The sequence below is a fragment of the Poecile atricapillus genome, chromosome 18 (genome assembly GCF_030490865.1).
Source record: "Poecile atricapillus isolate bPoeAtr1 chromosome 18, bPoeAtr1.hap1, whole genome shotgun sequence".
In the NCBI taxonomy this organism is placed as follows: Eukaryota; Metazoa; Chordata; class Aves; order Passeriformes; family Paridae; genus Poecile; species Poecile atricapillus.
In genome coordinates this window covers 6576909-6589077 of record NC_081266.1, presented here as the reverse complement: position 1 = coordinate 6589077, position 12169 = coordinate 6576909, and the positions used below count along the sequence as shown (strand labels likewise).

The 12169-nt window shown below is 41.7% G+C and overlaps 1 protein-coding gene across 13 annotated transcripts in view; it reads left to right on the top strand.

Moving 5' to 3' along the window:
- The window catches only part of WNK1 (WNK lysine deficient protein kinase 1), a 96394-nt gene that overhangs the window by 44785 nt on the left and 39440 nt on the right, over window positions 1-12169 (top strand). For all 13 annotated transcript variants that reach the window (XM_058853008.1, XM_058853006.1, XM_058853010.1 and 10 more), the window contains exons 5-8: window positions 8591-8679; window positions 9664-9883; window positions 10066-10402; window positions 11453-11637. In XM_058853008.1, the coding sequence (XP_058708991.1) occupies window positions 8591-8679; window positions 9664-9883; window positions 10066-10402; window positions 11453-11637 (831 nt within the window). The remainder of the gene's footprint in view (window positions 1-8590; window positions 8680-9663; window positions 9884-10065; window positions 10403-11452; window positions 11638-12169) is intronic.

Sequence of the window (12169 nt, the reverse complement as noted above, 5' to 3'; positions counted from 1 at the left end):
TGTATCTTTAAAAATTTGAGAAGTTTTTAAAGTATCTTTTAAGGATCAAGTTTCTTAAAACTATGATCCTGGTATGTAATATTCTGTCCTGCACTGCCATGCATTTAGCTCCTACATTAGGTGAGGTTAATTGAACAGGGTTTGGGAAGGTGGCTCCTGGGAACAGGGAGAAGTGTTTTTAAAAGGCCTGGCTCTGCAGTGTGATGAGATCCATTATAATTCTGTGATTGGTGAATCACTGAAGCATTCCTGTGGGGAGACTGATGGCTCAGTGTCACTTGTCACAGAGTGCCACTGGTTAAAAATACTGACACTAAGAATGCATAGGCTGCTATTTCTTGTCCTGCCAGCTGTACTGCTATAGCTGCAAGGGCTGGGAATGGGATAACTCCAGGAAAGTCTTCACCCCCATTAGAATAAGTCTGAAAATAAAAGGCATGGTGACTTTTTGTGCGTTGCTGGAATTGTGCACTATTTTTGGTGTTTGCAGTATTACCTTAGGTGGTACCAAATGGGTTTTGTGGCCCGTTACATCACTTTTTAAAATTCAGTTCAAAGTCCAGTGGAACTAATCTGTGGCTTCTGAGTTACTGTACGTGAACTTAAAAATGAGTGCAGAACAATGATTTCCTACCACAGTGGGAGCAGATTTAAGCAGGGAGTGCAACTAATACAATTTTATTTTTCAAAAACATGTTTTCCATACTGAATATAGAAGACAGACACTTCTAGTATTGTGTCACTGTGGCATTTCTAAATTTATATAACTGAAATGTGTGTCTAGGCATGTCTGGTTTTGGGTTTGTTTTTTTTTTTGAAAGTCATTTTCAAGCTGAAGTCCCAATAAAGCAAAGGGTTATTGAGCTAGCTCAAGGTGTTACAGAGGTAGCATCCCTGTTTCTAAGGGTGAGGTTCAAGAACTGTGCATGATAGATGCAGCTGATCTTACCTTTGTGCTTCTGTGCAAGAGTAAAACAGTTAATACCTGGATTACTTGTCCAATCAGACTTTAGTGTTTCAGAGGAACCTCTGTTCTCATACTGTGCATTTCTAAACAAAGCCCTTTTCATTGTTCCCTGCACCAATATGCTAATTGTTTGCCAGCTGTGCACAAAGAAACTGTGTCCTGGTTACAAAATTTCCTGTTCTGGAGCTTGGTTAATTTCTTCTATACATCAGAATTGCTGCAATTACAGTAGTTCATGTGATTGTTTCAGTTAAAAAAGAAATTTAATTAATGTTCTTAAATTCAGATTCTTTGGACTTCTAAAATAAAGTGATACTTTATTTACCTAGTGGTTCTGAAGAACTGTGGACCTCCATGTCTTAAGTGAAGACTTAAAATAGCTGTTTTGCTGGGCTGGATGACTTGTCAGTGGGGTAGCTCTGAGCCATAGTACTCACATATTCTGCAGTAGTGCATAGCATTTCAGTATTATCACAAATTCAGTGGGTTTTGACTTGAGTTACTGCCTTTACGTGAGAGTGCAGCCAGTGATTTCTAAGAGGAGCTGTGAGTAGTTCCTGTTCAAACTTCAATGTGTGGGAGCAAAGTCTCAGAGCTGTAGCCTACTATAGCAGTCTTGTAAGGCTTTGAATGCTGTAAAATGTAATGACTTCAGTGGGTAAAGTGCAGTATTGAGGCACTGACTGAGGAGTTGAGCAGACAGTGTCAGTGTTCTCCAGCTCTTGGAGAGGATGTGTGTGAAGGTGATAGTGAGCAGTGATTGCTGGCTGAATGAGGAGTCTCTTTTCTCAGCAAAACTTCTCTCATACAAATTTAGCTTTAGGAAGAAGCAATTGGTTTGAGTGTGTCAATCAAAATACAGATATGCCGTGTGTGTATAACAATTTTAATTCTGTACGTCTGCCAATTTGTTGTTGTGATTGACCTCTAATTTTTTAATGAATGCCTCAACATTTTTTTGATGTTAGGTGGTAAATTGAAGAGGAAGAGCTTCTAAATGGTGATCAGTGAGGTTGTAGGCAGCAGGCCTGTAGGAATTTGACAGTGTTGCCATTGTCCTGACAGTGTGATTCTGGACTCGGGGCACACGTGCTTGGTGTTTGGGAAAGTTCAGGATCATGAGACTCTAATAATTACACAGCTGCACTGCAGAGGGGGAAAGCCACTTGGTTAAGGTGTTTCTGTGGCATAGAGCTCTCACATAGCTGAGATGGGAAATCTTGATGGGGGTGATGGTAGATCCGTCCCGTTCAAAAGGTTTTGGGTTCAAAATGTGCAGTTGTTGCTTTTGGTCAGGAGGGAGGACAGCGAGGGCTGAGCAGAGCCACAGGAGCTGGCCCTGCCTCACTAAAGCTTTCATCTGCTTCCTCTGCTTGTATTGCAGTAATGCTGTTTACTCTGCTGGGATACTGATCTGCTACAGAGCTTATTCTGCTGGATTTACCAATTTAATTCTTGGCAGAATTATCAATTGTCCAGAATTAATTGCTATGAAAATACTGACATCAGTGAAGCTAGATTTTTACTTCTGTTTAATATGTTGCATTTCTATTTTCTTAAAAAAACTATTCTAGTTTGGTTTTTAACCAGAACAAGAAAATCAATCCTCTGTAGGCAAACCATGTGTCTGTTGAACTGAATAAATCTTAAACTGAAGTCTTTCTTCCCATAGTATGTATTCAGTTGAACTGGGGTGAGACTTATCGAACAGTTTCAGGTGCATCCTGTGAGAAATAAGGGAAGAACTAAATCTGAAAGATCGTTCTTGGAACAGGCAGCAGGACTAAAATGAGGCATTAGAGGTGGTGAAATGGTTAAACATGCAGGTTTTGAGGGAAATGGTTAAACATGCAGGTTTTGAGGGAAATGGTTAAACATGCAGGTTTTGAGGGAAATGGTTAAACATGCAGGTTTTGAGGGAAATGGTTAAACATGCAGGTTTTGAGGGCTGTGGGTGAGTTACTGATTGCAGGTAGTGAAATTTAGGAGATCACGGGGTAAACCAATTTAAATGCTATATATATGCCATTGCCTGAGGGCTTCTTTGGGACTGGGGGAAAGAGGTCAGATCTTTTTTTCCACTGCAATCATACTCTCTTTCTAAATTCCTGAATTAATGGTTTGTGGCAGCCTGGGACTGGCTCAAACTGGAATGGTAACAACTTAGCCGAAGGAAATACAGACACTTTAATTACTTTGTGTGATTTGACTTTGCTGCTGGTGCTATTAGCTTCTGGACTGCAATGTTAGAACATTTTCTTGGAGAAGATTAATCAGCTGCTGTAGAATGCTTTTCAGGCTCTTAGAGTCACAGCATCTTTGAAAAGAGCCAAGCAGGAGTTGTGGTTAGACTGGGACAGGTAACTGGATGTGTCAAAAGCTGAAATGTTGAATGTTCTTTGCAGGTCATACCATGTACCCCAGAAAAGTGTAGCCATAATTAAGTGTGTGGAATGTTGCTTTTGCAACACTGATGGTGTATACTATAAAAACACGACTGGTATGATTGTGGCATGCTTGAGGGACTGAGGATGTTATTTTGGGGTGAAAAGTGATCTTGATAATTCTAAATTGAAATTTATCACAGTTCATCACCACTAGTTTGTCAAAATTAGTTTGCTAACTTCATCTTTAAAACGGGGTGTGTGATCTTCCTTAGCTTTGCTCCTTATTTTTTACAATACAAAATCCCAAACCCTGAAGCTGTGGCTGGCTCATTTGATTAATAAACAGATTTTACAATGGTTGCTTGGAACTAGATATCAAAAGAAAAGAAAGTCCAACTTCAGGTTGAAGTCTGAAGTCTAGCGAGAGGAACTAGAAAATAGAGCTCTGTTTGTGTGCACATGGTGTCAGCCAAGCACCAGGGCAGCTTTCTGACATTGTCCAGCAGTTGAAAAATCACCTTCAAAAGGAAATTGGATGGTGTTGCCACTGGTAGCAAAATGCATTCTGCTATCTTAGTGCTGCCTTGTGGTTGGTTAGATGGAATGGCAGTGCGTGTCTGCAGAAACAGCAGCTGCCTTCATCCCCTGCACAGCTCACTGCCTGTCACTTGTGCTGGTCACAGAGGAGCTTGTGCAGCAGCAGGAGCACACAGCCTTCAGCTCCTGCACAACACCTGGGTGGAGAGAAGAGGCAGAACAGCTGGGTGGAGAGAAGAGGCAGAACAGCTGGGTGGAGAGGGGCAGAGCAGCTGGGTGGAGAGAAGAGGCAGAACAGCTGGGTGGAGAGAAGAGGGAGAACAGCTGGGTGGAGAACACCTGGGTGGAGAGAAGAGGCAGAGCACCTGGGTGGAGAGAGGCAGAACAGCTGGGTGGAGAGAAGAGGCAGAACAGCTGGGTGGAGAACACCTGGGTGGAGAGAAGAGGCAGAGCACCTGGGTGGAGAGAGGCAGAGCAGCCCGGTGCAAGGGCGGGGACAGCCGGCAGTAAAGGATCCCTCTGGGTCACCTCTTCCTCATCTTGCAGCTGCTGGGCAGGCAGTGAGGGGCACCTCTGGCTTCTGCTGCTGCTTTCTGTTCACTGGCAGAGTGACAAAAGCAGATCCTGAGCTCACATCTCTGCAGCCTCATGTACTGGACTTGGAAAATAACAAGAGGTGTCAAACAATGCTCCCTTGTAACCTTGATGTCTGCTTTCCTTCTGCTGTGCGTTAAATCCATGGCCCAGCGGAGTCCCGTTGGAAAATAGCACCTTGCTAACTCTGTGCTGTGCCTGCCTCTCTTTTCCCCATGGATTTCACAAAGAGAGAGCTCTGTCCCATATTTGTAATTGTTAATTCCCACTGTTGCTGCTCTCACAAGGATTGTGCTAAAGAGGTAAGTAAGAATTTCAGCTCTCTCAGGTGCTTGTAGCCACAGGAAAGTATTTTGGAGGTGAATTAGAGTTCTCTACGAATGATTTGAAGTGCTTTGCATTTGCATAGCTTGGTTCTTTTGCTTTTATACTTTACTTTTTCCCCTGTAGTTTTTTTAAATGTAAATTTAAATCCTGACCATCAAGGGTAGAACATTAATTGATACTGTTATTTTCCACCTATGGTTTTGTTCCAAATCTAAGTATTTTTCTTAAATTTCGAATGTCTGAGGGTAGGTAACACTTCACCTGCATTCATTTTGATTTGTTGTAGAAGTAACCCAGCATTGATTGTACCTTCTCTAATGAAGTAGATGATATTTTCAGTATCTCTTGCATTAGAACAAGATATTAAACTACTGACTCAGTAATCTGGTGATCTAACTAATGCAAAATACTACATGTTTCTAGGCAAAAGTTGTGAAGAAGAGTTCTGGATAGCTTATACTTTGGGATTTAAAAGTTTCCTGGAAAATTAGTGTTTTTAAGAATACCTAATTCTTAACTTAGTTGATCAAATAACCGTATGTGTTGAATTTTGGAACATGTTTCTTCACCTGGTTAAAATGTGATAAAATCACAAATTTCATCACTTGTAAGATAAGTGAAATATGGAATCTTTCTTAGGCTTAACATGCAAACTGTGAGTTTTTAGTTTGTGTCTGTGGCTGCCTACATAAATATCCATGTTGTAGAGGTATTCTCAAAATCTAAGTGTTCAGTGAGTTTTAAGTTGCTATTTCTTTCAAAATAAGCAGTTCTGACTGTCCCTCTGTGAGCCTGAGAGCTCGTGCAGCAGTGTGGGGAACTTCAGCTCACTGGAAGCTGCTGCAGCCTTTTTTGGTTGGATTTGTTTCAAGTCTGATCCACGCTGTGATTTGGTTCATTATGCAACTGTATAAATGTGTTTGCTGGCAAGAGAGGAAATTACACGGCTGTGGGAATGGGAAGTGGAGAAAAGGAGGCTGTTGCTTTCAGCAGCACTGCCAGTTTGTGCAGTTTTAGAACAGTAGCTTGAGAAAATGTTGATTTTCATGTGTGCCTGTCACACCTGGCTACGCTTTCCTTTGCGAGAGCTCTTCCTGCTGTTCCTTCTGCAAGCTGGAATGATGCCAGTGGGATTTGGCTGTTCAGTTCTTAATGAACTGCCACTGGGAAACAGGACTAGTGGATTAGCAATTGGGTTGTCCTGTGGCTCTCCTAAGGAGCTGGGGGACCAGGAGAGGCACACAGGAATGTGACCAATTTGAGTGTGGTAAAACCAGTTAACGCTGGCTGGCTTAACGTTTCCTTGGGAGCCTTTGGGTTCAGAAAGTGCTGAAGGTGTGCTTGGCTGCCCAGCTCGTGCACTCTTGAGAACACATCAAGGTGAATTGCAGGGCCTGGCCTCCCTTGGGTTTCTGTGTGATGGCAGATGGAGCTGTGTAGGCAGCTCTGGGAGAAAAGAGTTCACTGATTCATTGATTTTTAATCATTTATAGTACCCCGGTCTTGTTGTATAAAATAGTTTGACACTTCCATTAGTGCTTACGGGAAGGAACAAAGGTGTTTGAAAAGCTGATGAACTTCAGTTTGTGGGGAGTGCTTGTCCAGAGCCTGAAGATTTTTGGACAAGTGTTTAATTTCTTTCAGCAGTGAGAAACTCAGGGTAGCAGACTGAATTACTGATTTTAAAATCTATCCTTAGTTTTAACTTTTCAGGCTCTGTGCAAGAACAGAGCATGTGGTACAATGATTAACAGGAAAAATCATATCCTGGCTTCGTTAGGCTGATATTTTTCTGTACCAGTTGTCCTCCTCATGTTAACTTTCAGTTTTCTGAAATGAGATTGTCACAGATCTGACATTATCCTTCTGCTGCCACGGTGTAAATGAATGTCAGCGCAGGCTGCTATGTCTGAGGCTTCAGCTGTTAAGGAGACTTACATGTGTTAAATTTGGGCAAATTTAGATGGGAATACATGCAATAAGGAGTTTAATAATTATTGCATAGGTTATATATGTTATACAGGAGAGCATTGAATTATATATAGAAATATCTATACTGCATATATAAACCTGAACTTGTGGGACTGTTTTAAGTGTGGTCATAATGAAAGGTAGGCACCTTTGACAAGTCAGCTATATGAGCAGAGTTTTATAAATCCCTTTAGAGTGGAGAGCTCTCTGTCCTGCTTGGAAGCCTGGTTACAGTCTGACACCCATACAAACTTGGGTCTGATGTTTTATCACCTGGGGCATTGATTTTCTTAAGGCCTAATAATCAGCAAAGCTTCTAAAAGCATTCAGCTAATGTTCACTGGCAGCCTGTGTTTCAGTGCTTATTCTAGTCACAGCATAGTCTGCAGCTCTCTAAATTTCAGTTGCTAGAGTTTCACAAGGGCAAATTTTAGACCAAAGAAATAGATAACCTATAGATAAGAGCATACTGTTTTTTATCAAATAAATTGTTTCCTTTCTGTGTGTGGGGGTTTTGTCTTGGCTATTTTTTCCTTTTAAGAACTCTGAGTACAGGGTCAGTAGTTACAAAGGCTGGGGTTTAAACACAAACTTTTCTGTTTCAAGGCTTGTTTCCTGCTCACAACAGAGGAATGGGGAAGGATCATGCCCTGATGTCAGTAGTATTTTGTAGGATATTTGGAGAAGTACTTTCTGTTTAGGGCACGAATCACAATGCTTGCACTGCTCCTTCACTGCTTTCTGTACTTCAGAGCTGTGGTTTTCACTTTGTGTTTAGTTGTCATTCAGCAGTGACCCATGGTCAGATTTATCAGGTGTGTAATTTCAGGATTGTTCAGCTTGAACACACCAGCTCTGTTCAAACATTTGAACAGCATGTCTTTATCCTCTCTCATGCTGCTGTCTCAAATACAGAGTTTGAAATGAAAGGCTGAATCAAGTAAAATTGGGTGCCAGATTTTGTTGTTGTGGACAATTGACCCCAAAATACCACTCTTGGCCATGATTAAGTGATGAAGCTTGGCTCTCTGCCTGAAATGTTTTTCAGAATTCTCAGATGGTAACATCTCATGGCATGTTTGTTTTACTGCTTTGGGTGGTTGATATTTAGATTTTGTTTTGCTCTCCCCCTGTGGTGTTAGTGTGTATTGGAAAAGGGTTGCTGTGTATTGTGGAAGGGCTTTTGTACAGGCCTGTATTGCTCATCTCTTTTCCCTGAACTGCCAGCAGCAGTGATGAAGGAGTGTGGTTTGGGCATAGCAGGCCTTTGGGGAGAACTAAAATACTGGAACATGTTTAGTTTTTCTAACATTGGACAAGTTATTTAATGATCCAGTCAGATCAACCTGGGCTAAGGTTTTTCCTGGAAATAAAGTGCTTCATATAATGGCAAGTTGGAAACGTTCTGGGAAGCAGCAGAATGCTTTTGAAGACTGTTAAATGAATCCTGTAGTTTCCTGCATTAGTGTTACACAGGAGCCATTTCCTTCCATTCTCAGTCCAGTCTGTATACTTCCCTCTAACCAGCACAACTGCCATGGAAACTAAACAGTTCTCCCATCATAACACCCAAGTGCCAATGCCTTCTGTTACAGAAATGTGGCTGGGAAATGGGAAGGGGGTGTGTGTGGAACATTTGCAGAAGTCACTAACAAACAAGTGAAGTACTGAGGTCAGACTTTGCCTTAATTTGCACTAGTTATTTAGGTCAGTTATCTAGAGAGCAAAAATAGGTGGTTTGTCAACACAATCAAAACTTAAATCAAGTGGACCTTGCAGTTTCTCAGTTGTAACTTGTGTGTTTCAGGGTGTCAAGCCAGCCAGCTTTGATAAAGTAGCAATCCCTGAGGTGAAGGAGATCATTGAGGGATGCATTCGGCAAAACAAAGGCGAAAGGTGAGTCCTTGCTTTGCAGATAAAGGCATTAACTGCTGCCTGAGTCCTTTGTGTGTCTGATATCAAACCCAGTTAGTTCCTGGGGTCTTCTTTGTTCTGGTGAAAGTTGGGAAGCCAGTATTACAGTGTTAGAGAATTAACAGTAGCAGGAAAAGTGCAAATGCCATAGTAACCATCCATGTCAGTTTATTCAGAAATTCTATTGCTTTTGTTAAGACTTTGACCAGTCAGCAGTGTAGTGGAGGACAATCCTTCTGGGTTTCCAGGTATTTGGATTGGTTCGTTGCTTGTTCTGTAATCCTTTGTGATTTTTTTTGTCCCTTTGATTCTGTTGGTATGATTGAACATTTTGAGGACTCTGTTTTAAATTCTTGCTGCTCATTTTTATACACATATTCTGCAAGATTATTTCTACTTCAGGTGGTTAACTTACTCCATTATAGGAAATATCTTACTGCTCTGATGGCTTATTTGTGGGATTTGTTTTGTTTTTTGCTTTTACGTGGTTGTTGCTTACTGAATGTCTGATTTCAGACTGTCTCAGCTTTTTTCCACCCTCTAGCTGCCCTCTATTCCATTCAGAACTAGTTTTGTTCATGGATGTTTATTCCTCCTCTTTTACTTACTCTTGAAATTTTACATCTGATGATCTTGCTGTGCATTTTTAGTTTCAGTTCTTTTTCTTGCTTTTAAACAATTTAGTATTTTTGTCTCATTTGAAATTAATTTTGTTGCTGCACATCACTTATTTCTTGCCATTTAGTTTAGGCTGCTAACTACTATTGTTAATGATGTGCTCATAAATCTCTTTTGTACCTTCAGGACAAAGCTTCTAATTACACCCAACAGAATGAACATGAGGTGGTTCAAAACAGCGTAAAACTTAGAGATTAAATCAGGGGAGCATCTGGCAAGGTTATTCCTTAATATTTTATGTAATCCTGATAACTGAATGTGCTTTCTATATTCTTTCCCAATATCTAGATATGCTATTAAGGACCTTTTAAATCATGCTTTCTTCCAAGAAGAGACTGGAGTACGGGTAGAACTTGCAGAGGAAGATGATGGAGAAAAAATTGCCATTAAACTCTGGCTGCGAATTGAAGACATCAAAAAACTCAAGGGCAAATACAAAGATAACGAGGCAATAGAGTTTTCATTTGATTTGGAAAGAGATGTCCCAGAGGATGTAGCACAGGAAATGGTAAGTGCTGGTGCTGTGACAGTAAATGTGTCAGCCTCTGCTCTTGCCGTCACCGCGTAGAAACAAACGGGTTCCGAAGCGCGTAGAGGAGAAGGTAGTGCCAGAGAGAGGCAGCTCTGTCCTAGCACTGGGACAGGGGCTGTCTGTGGCAGTGTGAATTGTGTGAATGTATCCTCCTTCAGGTGGAGTCTGGCTATGTCTGTGAAGGGGATCACAAGACAATGGCGAAGGCAATCAAGGACAGGGTATCTTTGATTAAGCGCAAGCGAGAGCAGCGCCAGTCGGTGCAAGAAGAACAGGAGAACATACTTCAGGAAGAAGGTAGTCAGAAGCAGCAGCTGGAGCAACAGCAGCCATCAAGTGCTTCCCATGCAGGGTCAAAGCATCCCCAGTCTGTCACTGGTACCACTCCTGTCCCCACTGCTTCAGCATCGGTTTCTACACAAGTGGAGCCTGAAGAGCCGGAAGCTGACCAGCACCAACAGCTGCAGTTCCAGCAACCCAGTATATCTGTTCTTTGTAAGTGCCTCAGCTGGTTTCTTTAGGAACTCTTGCACTTACACAGTTCCTCCCCTCATCCTACCCTTTTGGTGGGCACAGCAGTAAATAGCTCAGGGTGATGCTGTCTGCCATTGCTGCTGCTGAAGAACAGTAGGCCACTAGAAAGCACAGCAACGTAAGATGTGTTCCTGTGGCTTGGCTTGGCACAATCCACAGCCCAGTGTCCTGGCACTAAATAGTTTCTCTTTGTTCCAGGGTACTACACTGGATGAACTGGGGCACCTGAAGCACAAACACGTGCCCTTGGTTTTGCTGCCCTCCTACAGGGACAGTATATTGTGTGCTCCTGCACCAGTGCAGATCAGGCTATTAAAACCATTTACTTCAATCCTTGTTAATTTACATTTAAAGTGTAAATGAGATTAAACTACAAGTAGTTCGGCTTATAATTTCCTTTCTGAAAAGTCTTATTTTGTTTTACATACTGTACATGAAAAGATGAATTAATAATCTTGTCTTTTCCTCTTCTGCCATGCCAGCATTTGAATCATGATGGAAGATGACAACTTCCATATTAGAATATTGAAGTTAAAAAGCAAATTGCTGTCTGCTCGTTAGATAACAGAGATTTTAATTTGACTATTATGCCTAGTTCACTACTGTGCCTACATGGTGCATCTGCCAGCCAGCACAACACACCTGTTTTAAATGTCTGTGTAAAATGAAATAAAAATAATGACTCATAAACCTTGAAAGATCATTCATAACAATGAGGAATTTAGGTTTCTATTTCTAGTCTAGCCTTTTGTAGGAAATAAAGTTTATTCATAAATATCTTCCCAAAGAACTCCTGAAATGAGTAATTTTTTCAGGGTTTTAGGGAAAGGCATAAGGAGGAAAAAGAGATTTTAAAATCAGCTTAAATATTACAAGAGGTAAAGTGCTAATAAAGGGCCACGTGACACGGCACGAAAATCAGTTTAACACTTGATCAATTATAGGATCTTTGAAATTTTGAATCCAGACCACAGTTCTTGAAATGCAGATTTTTATCCTTAACTCTTCCAGCTGATGGAACAGTTGACAGTGGCCAGGGGTCATCTGTGTACACTGAATCTGTGAGCAGTCAGCAGACTGTGTCCTATGGTTCCCAGCATGAGCAGTCGGTCTCGAGCACCGGAGTCCAGGGATACCCAGCCTCAGTTGGCCAAGTGCAGTCCCAGCAGCACGGAGGATTTCAGCCACCTGCAGCGGTAAGCCACACCTTACAGCCCTGCAAATGCATGGATCCCTTCATTCTGTGTGTCTGGTGAGAGGAAATCTGCCAGGCCATCTTCCCTGTGTGTTTTGTTTTGCATAGCATACAGATTGTGTGTGGGAGGAGTTCAGGGGCTCTGTTTTTGCAAGGTGACTGATTTTAGAGGGGGAGAGAAAAGTGTACCTTTGTCTTTAAAGCTTTTATTTAATCTTGGCTGCAGTTGAGCAGAATGATGGTTAATTGTTTTTGTGGGTGGAATGCCATCCTCAGAACAAGACAACCTCATAAAAATAAGCATTTAATCTCGCTTGGGAAGGTGGTGTGTGCATGTGTATATGAAGTTACCAGGGATCAAGCTGCTGGTTTAGTTTGAAGAAGGGATTAGAGTAGTTGAAGGCACTGTATGAAATTGCTGTGTGTGTTCTTGTGAGGCTTTGATTACAGATTTTGCAGGTAAGACCTTTTTAACTGTTCCAGAATGTTGCATGTGAGAACTCCAGACTGAAAAGACCCCACATCCTTGTTCC